General features: G+C 35.5%; 1 protein-coding gene across 1 annotated transcript in view; it reads right to left on the bottom strand.

Moving 5' to 3' along the window:
• Positions 1–640: 640 nt before the first annotated feature.
• MRPS9 (mitochondrial ribosomal protein S9) overlaps positions 641–11,972 on the bottom strand; it is a 34,506-nt gene continuing 23,174 nt past the window's right edge. Inside the window, exons 6-11 of the mRNA XM_086610472.1 lie at positions 10,764–10,846; positions 7,833–7,908; positions 5,110–5,278; positions 3,227–3,335; positions 2,208–2,377; positions 641–809 (exon numbers count right to left, since the gene is read on the bottom strand). Of these exons, the coding sequence (XP_086466598.1) occupies positions 718–809; positions 2,208–2,377; positions 3,227–3,335; positions 5,110–5,278; positions 7,833–7,908; positions 10,764–10,846 (699 nt within the window). The 3' untranslated portion in view covers positions 641–717. The remainder of the gene's footprint in view (positions 810–2,207; positions 2,378–3,226; positions 3,336–5,109; positions 5,279–7,832; positions 7,909–10,763; positions 10,847–11,972) is intronic.

Below are 11,972 nucleotides of genomic sequence, written 5' to 3'. Positions count from 1 at the left end.
GATCAGGCCTCTTGAGATTTAAGGGATGGAGAAGAGTATTCTGAAAGATTAACTTCAGCCTAATCCCTCCAGCTCTTTCTGCATTTGGGGGAAGAAGAGAAAAACTGACTCCTCCAGAGGGTGACTCAGAGCACCTAAATTTAGGTACTTGCTCTGATTCACTCCCTACTTAACCTAGGGAAGCATCCTGGAAACAACAGACTCTACAGGCAAAGGTTATCCTCTGTGACGGTTCCTCTCTCAACATCCCCTCAACTGTCAGTACCATTCTCACTAGGTTCTCAACTCTACCATAGCTTAGGTGGGAAGTTGTCACTTATCCTCTGATACCTGTGAGGTAAAAAGGGAAGCATGTCAAAGTTGTCCAAAGACCTGTTTAGGAGCTGCCTAATTCCAGAATTTAGACAAGTCAAGTCACTAAACAAATAGACTGATTTTTAAAAGTTATAGTCCACTAACAGTTTCATAAGTCATTACCAACTTCAGTGGAGCTAAGATGCAAAGCTGGCACTCAAGCTACTATTTTAGATTTAGCATTTTGGCAAACCACATCACAATGTTCAATAAAGAGACTCATTGCTTTTTGAGCAGAGAAAACATGGTATTTGTAATGGAAAAAAGTCTTTATTACTAAATATATTTATACAGTAGTTTGAAATCATAATCAGTATGTTTTGAAATTCTGGTAGCATTCTGTTATTCTTTAAATACTCAGACTTATCGCTTTTTCCAGGTGAATTTCCGTCTGACTCCCTCTTGACCAGGTTTTTTTCGTTCCTTCACACGTGGGTCAACTGTTAGTAGCCCAGCTACAAAACACAGAAAAACACCCATTTGTTTACTGTTATTAGTTAATATTGCAGTTTATTGCAGTTAAACTACATATGGGTGATTCAAGGCAGCCATTAACTTTGTATATGAATTGGAACATCTAGAAGGATAATGGTTCAGTATAAAACATACTGAAAGGAATTTCATCAGCTTCTCTAACATCTTGGCTTTTCTTTAGTAACCAAACATTCTTCACATTTTACTTTACAAACCACTAAAAAAAATCCCACATTATTGTTTTATATCCATATTGCTTAAGCCTTTAGAGCAGTGGTCTTTTGATCGTGCAATCCTAACAGCAAAATATTTTTGAGCATGCACCCCCAATATACGTGTATTTATTCATTTATAAACTAAATACACTGCTGAAATTCTAAGATTTTCCTCCTGCACCCCAATGCCTCATCTTGCACAACACTGGGGTGCACACACCTCGCTTTGGAGACCGCTGCTTTAAAATATATTTAGTGTTTCCAAAGTGTATCTGGCAATGACCAAAATCTGTTCAGCATTATGCTGATCTCATTATGGATACTCAACTCATTACAATCTCAGTTTACAGGGGCATTCCTAGCAAGTCACACTTGTTAGTACCGAAAAGCTATAACCAAAGAAACTAGTGCAAAGATATCAGCATGAAGATCGCTTTACTTCCATATCTGGCAATAGAGTGAAAAAATGATAGCTGTTGTGCCAGTAACACACGCAGGTATTCTCCCTACTAGTCCAGAAAGAGCACAGTTAAAAGCTCAGTGTTCATAATTCTGTATTTGCTGAAACAGTACGGCATCTAATCACTGAGAAGCATCAAATACTGCAGTTATCCAAACAAGTAATATCTCATCCTAGGTAACCTGTAAAGTAAATAAAAACAGAGAGCAAAGAAGCTCCTTCCGTCTGGCTAGTTGCTTGTAATATGTTTATGCTCATTACTATCCCTTCAAAGCTAACCCCTCTAGTGTTTAAGTTCGAGAACAAAACTTTTTCAAACATGAACAATATGTGACTAACGAAGTAAAACAAAATACGATCTCAGTACCTTACAGCTCACTAATGCCTGATCCAGATTTGTTAGTGAATATACATTCGTGTTTTGTGATCCTGTGGTTAGGTAATTTAAGCTGGTTAATAGACCTAAGAGAAGTCATGAACAGATGGAAAAATGCTCAAGAAGTCATCCAAAATGTACACAAAGGATGCTAGGAAACATGTGAAAATAATTTATAAATATATGCAGATCCCTTCCGTACAATATACAAGGTTTCATTTGGACTGTTGACTCAAATTTGCACTATCTGATCCTTAATGATCCCTGTATTAATTCCATTAGTTACCAGAAACATATTAATCGACATTGAAATAATTTCAATTCCTACCTTGCCTCATGAATTCCACCTCCTTTTCTGTCACAAAACTCCTTAAGGCTTTTGCAGAGGCTAAACGTATTGCTCCAGCCTGTGCAGATCTTCCTCCACCAGAGACTGTGCAAACTGTATCATGTTTTCCAACTCTGTCAAGAAACTGGAAAGGGAACAACAACTGTTCTCTAAAAAGAAAAAAAAAATACATAATTAAGTGTGTGTATATATATATATGTATACAAATTTACATGCTAGATACATTTCTTATCATAGCATATACAAAAACATAGTTAACTTTCAGGCAGACATCCAGAAAGGCATTCATATCTCTAATTTTCTACTGATATCAACTAAATAAATGGGAAATTAGCAGCTCTATAGAAACTCGTTTCACTAATAATCTATAGAAGCCAAGATCTGTCAGCTCTGGATATTCAAACTGAGCAATCTCTCACTCTGTTCTTGAGCTCAGAAACCACAATATAAAATAAAAATCACGGAAGAGAGAGAAACATTCTTATGTCAGCCTTATGACAAGTCTTCTCTATATCAGACTGTGCACATCCTCTAAAATCTAAAGCTTTACGTGAAGTGTCTCATCTTGTTTGCTTCCAACTCTGGCATACTATGTTACTGTATGCCAGAGTAATTACACATGCATACAATTTGTAAATCTCTCAGCAAACACTTAAATACACTGATTATTATTTATTTATTTTAAAAATAAATCGTAAGCCCTTTTAAGAGGGCCAGAACTTGAACTATGCAAATAGTCTGTGCTTTTGGTTTTTGCATCCCTTCAAAAAGGGAGAAACAAGAAACACAGAGCAAGGCTTACCTATCAGTTCGTATACTACTGACTCCTGAAAACTAGGAGGAAAAGCAAGACCAATTTTCATAAAACAGGTAGTTATACAGAAACAAGAACAGAGCATCAACTCTGTGGAACACAGCATCAAAATATAATTCCATGGCATAACTGTGGTATAATAATTTAAGTTCAGTAAGAATAGAGCAGGTCACAGTGCTCTCACCTGTCCTGCAGCACTGGGAAGTAATGTAAAACATCTATTCCATTCACTGTCATTTTTCCAGTCCCGTTGTCATAAACTACTGCAGTAGCTCTTGCGGTTTTTCTTTTACCTTAAAGGAATTAAAATCAATCTGTTATGAGTTGTCAATATTCTACAGAACTTCAAGTGTCCAAGTAGTTAAGCAAATGTCAACACTTTCATACAGTACCAGCTGTTTCTTTTTGGAGGCTGAGGTAACAAAAAAAAAAAAAGAGAGAGAATTAAAATACAAACAACGAACAACTAGCTTTCAATATATTTTAATCAATGTCTATTAAGGCATCGGGAAAGTGTGTGTCGGGAGGAGGTAGAGGTAACAGTATCTCCCACAGCTTCAGTAGAACAGGACACTTTCTTGACCTTGTGACGCCAGAGTATATGAAAACAAATAGTCTGTTAAACACCTGTGTTTACCATAAGTACAATTTCTAATAATATTAAAATACTTTGTAAAATCATACAAAAGTACAGAAATTTAAGAATATTCACAAGGAAAAGGTTAACACATTAATTATACTGGTATAAAGCAATGCCTATGCATCATTTGGCATAATTTCCTCAGAAATTAGAGTTAGTTCTAAGTGCATTAGCTTCAAGTTAAAACATGACAAGCTCTCCAAGCTAAAACCTAAGACCAACCTTCTGTAGCACAAAGGAAGCAATCATTCTGATAAAGGATTATGTAACAAATCAGAAATTTTTCTTAATTTAGAAGGGTGATGGGAAACAAATAAGACTGTTCTTGAACTTATAAAATCTGATGGCTTTTCTTAAATAGCACGGCTTGCATGCTTATCAAACTTCCACAACTACTGTTCTCAAGGCACTGCTGAAAAGCAGTGTGGATTAAATCCCAGTTTGGCGCACTCACACCTCCTTGATGTCATGTCATGTTGAAGAACAGCTAGAACAGAGCTCCCTAGCCATTCAAGAGAGCCTGAATTCTCTACAACCTTTGTTCTCTTATCATCTGCTGCCTGCTGCTTAAGAATACGTCATCTCTGACTAAGATCCCCGTTAAACGTACAGCACGGATATAAAGAGTGCATGTGCGCGTATGCTTTGTCCAGAAAGTGGTCAGATTTTCCTACCCATGTCACTACATTGTTTTTTCTAGGCGCTCGCTCGTATCATATATCACACCATTCTTCCACTGTGTGTCCCTCCACTGAACACGGAAGCAGCCTGTGTTGAGAAGATAGAGACCTTCATGGCTTTTCTCTAACATCCCCCCGTCTCAGTACCAACGACTGATTCCTGTCTCCGCCCCATAATGCTAACTGTAGTCTGGTCATTTGTTGGAAAAATTTTGGAGTTCCTTCTTTGCATTTTCCTAGGCTGTTTGTAAATATCCAAATGCCTTGCTATTTATTCTTTGCATCTTTAAAATTCTCCTTTGCTGGACTGCCACACGAAAGTAATGACAAAAGCTACTTAGTGGTCTAAGCATGCCACTTTTACACTACGCAACACCACTGCTACGTCCATGGAACTCTCTGTATGTGTTTGTGCCCTTCACGTTCAACAGTTAACTCTTGTCAGCAATGAAAGTCCTTTGTATCCTACATCATGTAGCACAATGGAGTCCCCTGTACAGAGGTACTACTTTACAGAAATATAGGCAAAAACTAGAGTCAATAGACTCTGTGCCAAAAAACTTCCACTTTATTACCAGGCTATGCCATAACTTAGTATGCCGCAACACAATTAACAATTAAACGTGTGATACACACCAGTATATAAAATGAAGCAGTGACACATTCAGCAGTGTTGTACATACTATAAAGAAAGTAGGGTAAAGAGGAAAAATTCTCCATCATTACCAACCAAGGTGAAACCATTACCTTCCCCGGTGCTGAAGGCTACTCCTCGCTCATCATACTTCAAGGGCTCAATAGCCACTTTTTGTAACTGCACAGGAACTTCTCTGGAAAACTTTTGTATATACTTCTCCTCGATGTCACCGCACGGCATCGTCATCAATTTTTGTAAGAGCTGAATAAATCTTGAATACTGTAGACAACAAGACTTCATTAAAGGATGCAAGTGTAACTGCATTTGCTAAAACTTTCTATTTTTATATAATTGATCTTTCCTACTTCACTTTTATTGATAATTTCTGACAAGATGACACTTCTGCACCTACATGCTGATTTAAGACCAGCGTGCAGATGCATCATTTTCTGTGTGACTAAAGATACATAGTTCTTTCTTCAGGCAACAACGAAACCTTAATTCAAAACATAACCAAACCCTTTGTAATACAGGATTATTGTATTAGAATAAAGTTCACCTCAGTTTCAAAAAGCAAACATTGAGGGGGGTCTTCATTCTGTTATTATTGTTCTATTAAAATGGCAAAAGGAAAAGATTTTCAACTCATTCAGTAAGTCAGTATGTTCATTGACGTGGAAATAATTTTATTTCACTAAACTGAACCTCTTAAATGATTATATTTCATAATACATGCAGGAAATACCTACCTATCTACCTTTGGCTGTTCAAGCTGAGTTACTTTAATGTTTATGATTTCCTTTAAAACTGAACAATCAAGCTATTTAAAAATTCAAGAGATACTTGACTTAAAGGGCAACCTCTTGAAATAAATTATCCTTTGCTACTGTGTGGTTCTCCTTCCCCCTTACACCCTCCTCCAAAGTTCTTCGACATGTGATTAAAGAGTAAACACCACTGTGTTAACCCATTTGTGCTAAAAGCTGGGATGTCCTGTTATGAAGTGTTACTGGCAGAAGCACTAGACAGCTGGTCACTGGATATAAAGGTATGCTATCATTTAAAATTGATTTTTCATACAGATATCATAACCTTATTTTTGAAGTTTTCTTTACTTACAGGCTGTTGTTAAAAGTATTTTTTCTTCCCTCTGTTACTGGAGTCTTCTGCACAGAATTAATATTCTTCCTGTAATCTAAAAATAGCCCCTGGAACTCTGACATCACTTAGAAAGCTACTTCTGTCTAACAACATGACACGGACACGTGGTAAAGCCTTCCAAGAGTAGAAATATAAAAATACAAAAATTTTAAAACTATAGAGGCTATAGATGAAGAAAGTTTCCAACAGTTTTTGCTTGCAGAATGCAAAGGAAAAATCAATACCTTGGATTTTGTTTAATAATGGAAACACCACAGAAAATTTTGTTGCAATGGCAAAATGTAACAATTTGAGCAAGTAAGACTGGTAGCTCATACGGAGACACAACTGGCTGAGGCTTTGTGGTTTCACATGCAAGAAGCCAGTATGTAAAAGGTTTTGGGGTTTGATGGAAAAAACAGCTATTCCAAATGCAAGAGCTACTGAAAACACTGAAGCCGTAACTGCTTCTACTGCAACCAAGACAGACGAAGTCTCCTGGGCATACCAGGATGGAGAATTTACAACAGTGATTTTTAACTTACGCTTGCAGACCACAATCTACTCGAGACCTTTTCACATCACCCATAGACAAAGAAGCCATCACGTGTTACTGTTCTGGATGACAAGCAGGCAAAGGGCATGTCTGCTGCTATGCTATTCTTGCAATGACGCTGTCCACGGGACAGAAGAGATTGAAGAACACTGTTTCTAGGTGAGAAAATACTTGGGATGCTCAGACAAATAGTGTTACATTCTCTGGTATTATATCATATTCAAGCTCCTACTTCCAAAAGAAAACTGAAGCTGGCCACATAGGCTGAACCTGCTGTTACAAAATCTAATGCTATGTAGGGGAGTGTAGGAAAAAGCTTCAAGTCAGAAAGAAGCATACGACTACCAGGATGAATAGTCTTATTCCCAGAGATGCATGTACAGAAGGACTGCAAATATAGACAGACAGTGATACAGTTTGCAGATACTGAGGAAACTGCAAAATTCTCCTCTCCCACCATACTCATATCAAGGAAAATATAACAAGATCCATCTGTATCAGACCTCAGATCTATGTTGCTTTGCATCTTGCTTCTGATATTTGATTCTGTAGCCAATCACTAAGAAAAAGGACTCCTTATTTCTGATCAGTCTTCTCTTGTGATTTTCCTAGCATCATGTCCTCCTTAAGATTAAATAATCAGAAACTCTGTGCAGGTTTACCATTACACAAATCCATCGTGTTTCCCCATCTTGAACATTTAACCCTTCTCCACAATAAGCAATAGAGGTTCTAGCCCTGTCCATTTTTCACCTGTAACTAGAATAAATGACTATTTATTTCTACTGTAAAGTGTTACTATACTCCGCTCCTGACTACATAATTAGACGACAAGGAACAAGTGCTCTAGGCCTCAAAATGTTACCAGAAGAAAAACTAAACTATGTTAGTAACAACAGAAAATACTTCATAGTTCTGTACTTTGCTAGATTAAAAAAAAAAAAAGTGACATAGGTCACTTTTCAAGACAACGTGAATGTGATAGTGCTGTGAGAATATATAGACTTTGAGAAGGAAGAAAATTCTTTTGAAGAGCACCTGCTTCTACATAGCACCTTTTCAGTATCCAAAAATGCACCCAGAGTCCATATCTTTAAGACGCAAGCCTCCTTAAGATTAGAAAGATTAATTACTTACATCATCATCTGACAGTTTTTCTAACAACATTTCTTCCAATTCAATCTTAGTCAACCATCTGCTGCCAGCCAGGTTTCTGTTTAAAATATCACATATATTCTCCCTTTAATTAACCATGCAATTAGAGTTATATCACAAAGGACCGCACATACAGTCAGTCTTCGTTCAGAAATACATTCTCCATTATAAATGAATACAGATCACATTCCTATAGTAAACATGAGAAGGCCTACGTTGATTTTAAAAGACCTTTTGAAAGGGATGGTAACATCATGTATTGAATTAACCACATAAAAATTACGAGTATCAGTTATGTATTATTCATATCACTGAAGTCCGAGATCGAGCTAGATTAATACTGTAACAGTAATCAATCTTCCCCAGAACTTAGAACTTAGTTTTAAAAGCCTGACGCTAGGAAAAGTTTGGTTTACACACAGCAAAGACCAAAATCAAAGGCAGAACGTTAAAATCAAATTCTAAAGTAACAGAATTTTGTCTCTGGTCTTTCCTCTTCTGATCAACACAAAATACTCCACTAGCAGTAAGCATGGTCAAAGTACTAATGCAGCAATGACATACTGTATTTTATCTACTGTGTAATCTTGACCTGCTCAGCACAGAAACTGCACTAGTGATAGCAAAAGCAGAAATTTCTACGAAAACAGCCTCATGCAGACATGCTAACACAAAGAAAAACCAATGCTTGCAAAAAATCTTTGTGAAGTATGTACAATACAAAGTGACCACAAAAACTGAATGCCACCATAAATACACATGCCAACATTATCAGGTAAATTTAAGGCAAAGCTGTAACTAGTTTCTTACCTCTTTAGGTTTTAGAAACAATCTTAATGAATGCTTTCATCAGCATTAAGGAAGCTGTGATTCAGAAAAGCACTCCTTCTGAAGGTGATTTTAAGTAGTGCTACTTCTTAAGTATATATTTTAATGCTTTTCTAAGTCAGGGCATGAGAAATGTCTATTTAGAAACAATGCTGGTTTTAACAGTAATTTTAAAAGTTCCCAATCCTGACATACTCAAGTATCTACTTACATTTATATATTGCTACTTTCAGTGAAGTCAATGAAACTTTTCACATGTGAAAAGCTGTAAGCTTAAAGTAGTTCAAGATCAGGTCCTAATCCTACAGTTAATATTACAGAATGTATCCTGTATCCAGAATAGATTATTTTCTGGGGAAAAAAAGTAACCAAACAAAAAAATCATGAACAGCCCTTCCCATCCATCCACCCTCTACCTACACTACAGAGATAAACTATCCAGGCTAATCTCAGAGGAAGTACCATATCCAGCACGGAAAATAAGTCTCAAAAATCCTTTAAATTCTCTGAGCTTTTACAAACCTAACAAGGAAAAAAAAAAAAATCTTTCAACTCTGATTAGCTTTAGGTCATTTTTCACATCAGTAAATCCACTGGCTGTAAAGAGTCAGGTTATTTTTCAGCAGCATACACCAAGAAACTGAATTCATTTGTTCTCTTGTCTGCTCAGAAGCTAACATGAATCTATGATAAAACAGTCTGCAGGTCACAGGACACTATTTATATCATGAAGAAACATGAACTTCTGTTATTTAAGAAATTGAAATAATCTCAGCAAATTAATCCTTTCTCTTCCTAACATCAATAACAAATGGCTGAAATTAAGAAATGACAAACCAACATGATGTGCAACTGGAAGAGCACATAAATCTGGCTAGAAAATACACAGCAAGAACAAAGATAAAAACAACTCGGAGAGTGAAAAAGTAACTACACAGAAAAGCACTAAATGCCAAAAATCAAAACTTCCTAGCTGTTTCCATTTCTTTTAAAGGCTTGCTTAATTTAGTATTCTAATATATCATTAAATCTTTGCAAAAAAATCTCAAAATAGAAAATAAAGAGCACAGCTGAAGAGAAGCAAAGCGTTATTAAAGCATATACTCATTTCAAAGACAATCCTGACTGTATGCACTAAGAAACTAAAAACTGTAGCTTCCCCTATAGCTTCTTCTGGTTGACATGTATCTTTTCTGCCCAGCGGCTAACTAGCTGAAGAACTTGCTGTGCATACCAGATAAGTTAAAGAAGACAAAGAAGAGAATCTAAATTCAATTACTAATAATGGTGATATTTAAACAAATGTAACCAAATAAACTTTTCTAAAATTACTGTAGTTTTTTTATTATTTAGCTGTTCAAAGCCATTAGAAGAAAAACAATGAAGTCAAAATATTTCAATACTCTAAGTTAAATATTGGTAAGTAAAAATATTGAAGGACTGTAATTCATGAAAGACTATTAAAGAGCTCAGCTGTAGGCCTTAGGATTTTTCCAACAGATAAACTCTTTAAAAGAACACAAGGCTTTTTAAAATACCAAATAAGTTGTTTATCTCCTTTTCCAAAAACCTTTAATAAAGAAATATTTAGAAAATTTCATCTACGGAAACACAGACTGCTGGATATTCTCTTACTTATTTTAAAGTCACACTTTAGAATTTTTATATAGGTGGGAATATTAAAAAGAGCAAGGAGAGATTAAAAAGCAAGAGAAATTAATGGGGATTCCCTATTTTAGCAGAGAGAAGTGAGCATGCCACACAGATTTCACAGATAAGACTTTACAACCTGAAATCACCATACAGATATTAGACAAGGAATAGGGAAAAAGTCTGAATGTGTCTGTGGAATAAAAGGCAGGTAGGGTGGGGAACTACAAGAAGTGCCAAAACAACATACTGAAGCTTTTTAAGAAAGAATTTAGAATCAATATTCATTCTAACCGCCAGTGGAGGAGGGGCCAGGTCGCGTGACGCTGAGCCCAAGGGTTGCGAGTTCGGGTCCCGCTGCGCCTTATGGTTGGACTCGATGATCTCTAAGGTCTTTTCCAACCTAGAAATCTATGAATCTAATCAAAAGCTTACCTTTTTTCCTTCTGAGAAGGAAGGTCTTGACCTGTCAGTTGGTCTTGATATTTCTGAACATTTAGCAATTTTTCATATGTTTCCTAAAATGTATATGGAAAAAGTATTTAAATGCATTTTTCCAGTTAATATTTAAATTTTGTTATTTAAAACACAAGTTCATGTGGATTCGCTCTCCAAACGTTTAAAATTCAGAAGAGGTCAGAAAACTAGCAGAGCTCTAACAATTAAAAAAAATATATATACAGCAAGTTAAATCTAAACTCACAAGCATTTAGATAGTATATATAATATTTTCATATGCAGTTCAAAGTAATTAATTTTGAATTCTGATATTTTTCTTCATTGGTGTTTGTTGCCTTCTTACATATGTTTGTAAAAAAAAAAATAATTCTCAGTGTATACAGAAAAGCCACTATATTTGTATAATGGATGTAACTCTAAAACATACTGCACAGTAATTTCACCAGTGCAGCCATATTTTAGTTTGACTTCCTCAAAATACTGACAAGGTTTAAGACTGTAAATAATTTAGTTTAGTTAGATTTTTGTACATTTAAAGTGTCAGCTTTATTGGTGGTCTATATGAGTCAGAACTTCCTCTTACCCAGGCACGTCCACAGGGACACACGTAAAGTTGTACATTTACAATAACCAGAATTCTGTTCTTTCAAATGTTACAGATATATTTACTCTGAATTTTCAGTATTTTTTTAAAGTTTTCTCGAAATGCTTAGCTATGCTATTATTTTGAAACAATGCTGTGACAGTGATTTACCACTTTCAGAAAAAAAAAAAGGAAAAATATTCCAAAGTGTCACACTGAAAACATTAGAGAAGAAACACTCTTTTAATAAAGTATTTTCAGTTTGTTTCAGTTCAGAAACTTTCAGAGACTATTTGGTTCTAAAATATAACACCTAAAACTCTGAATTACAACAGTGATTCAAATCACAAGTTAAACAGGATTATTTGGAGAAATAATTATAAATTACATTAAAAAAAACAAGATTTTTTTGTACTAAAACAAAGTACTTTTATGTCAAATAATTTACCTCACATTAACGAATGAAAATAGAAAGCTTATAATCACTTTCATATATCTTATTAATACAATGAGTTTTTTCAAATACTAGAGAGAAACTACAGTCTAAGAATCAGTGGGGACAAGGAACAATGGCTGGTTTGCTGTTTTTTTCTTTGTACTAC

Source organism: Tauraco erythrolophus, chromosome 1 (assembly GCF_009769465.1).
Source record: "Tauraco erythrolophus isolate bTauEry1 chromosome 1, bTauEry1.pri, whole genome shotgun sequence".
NCBI classification, from domain to species: Eukaryota; Metazoa; Chordata; class Aves; order Musophagiformes; family Musophagidae; genus Tauraco; species Tauraco erythrolophus.
This window is presented reverse-complemented; position numbering and strand designations above follow the sequence as displayed.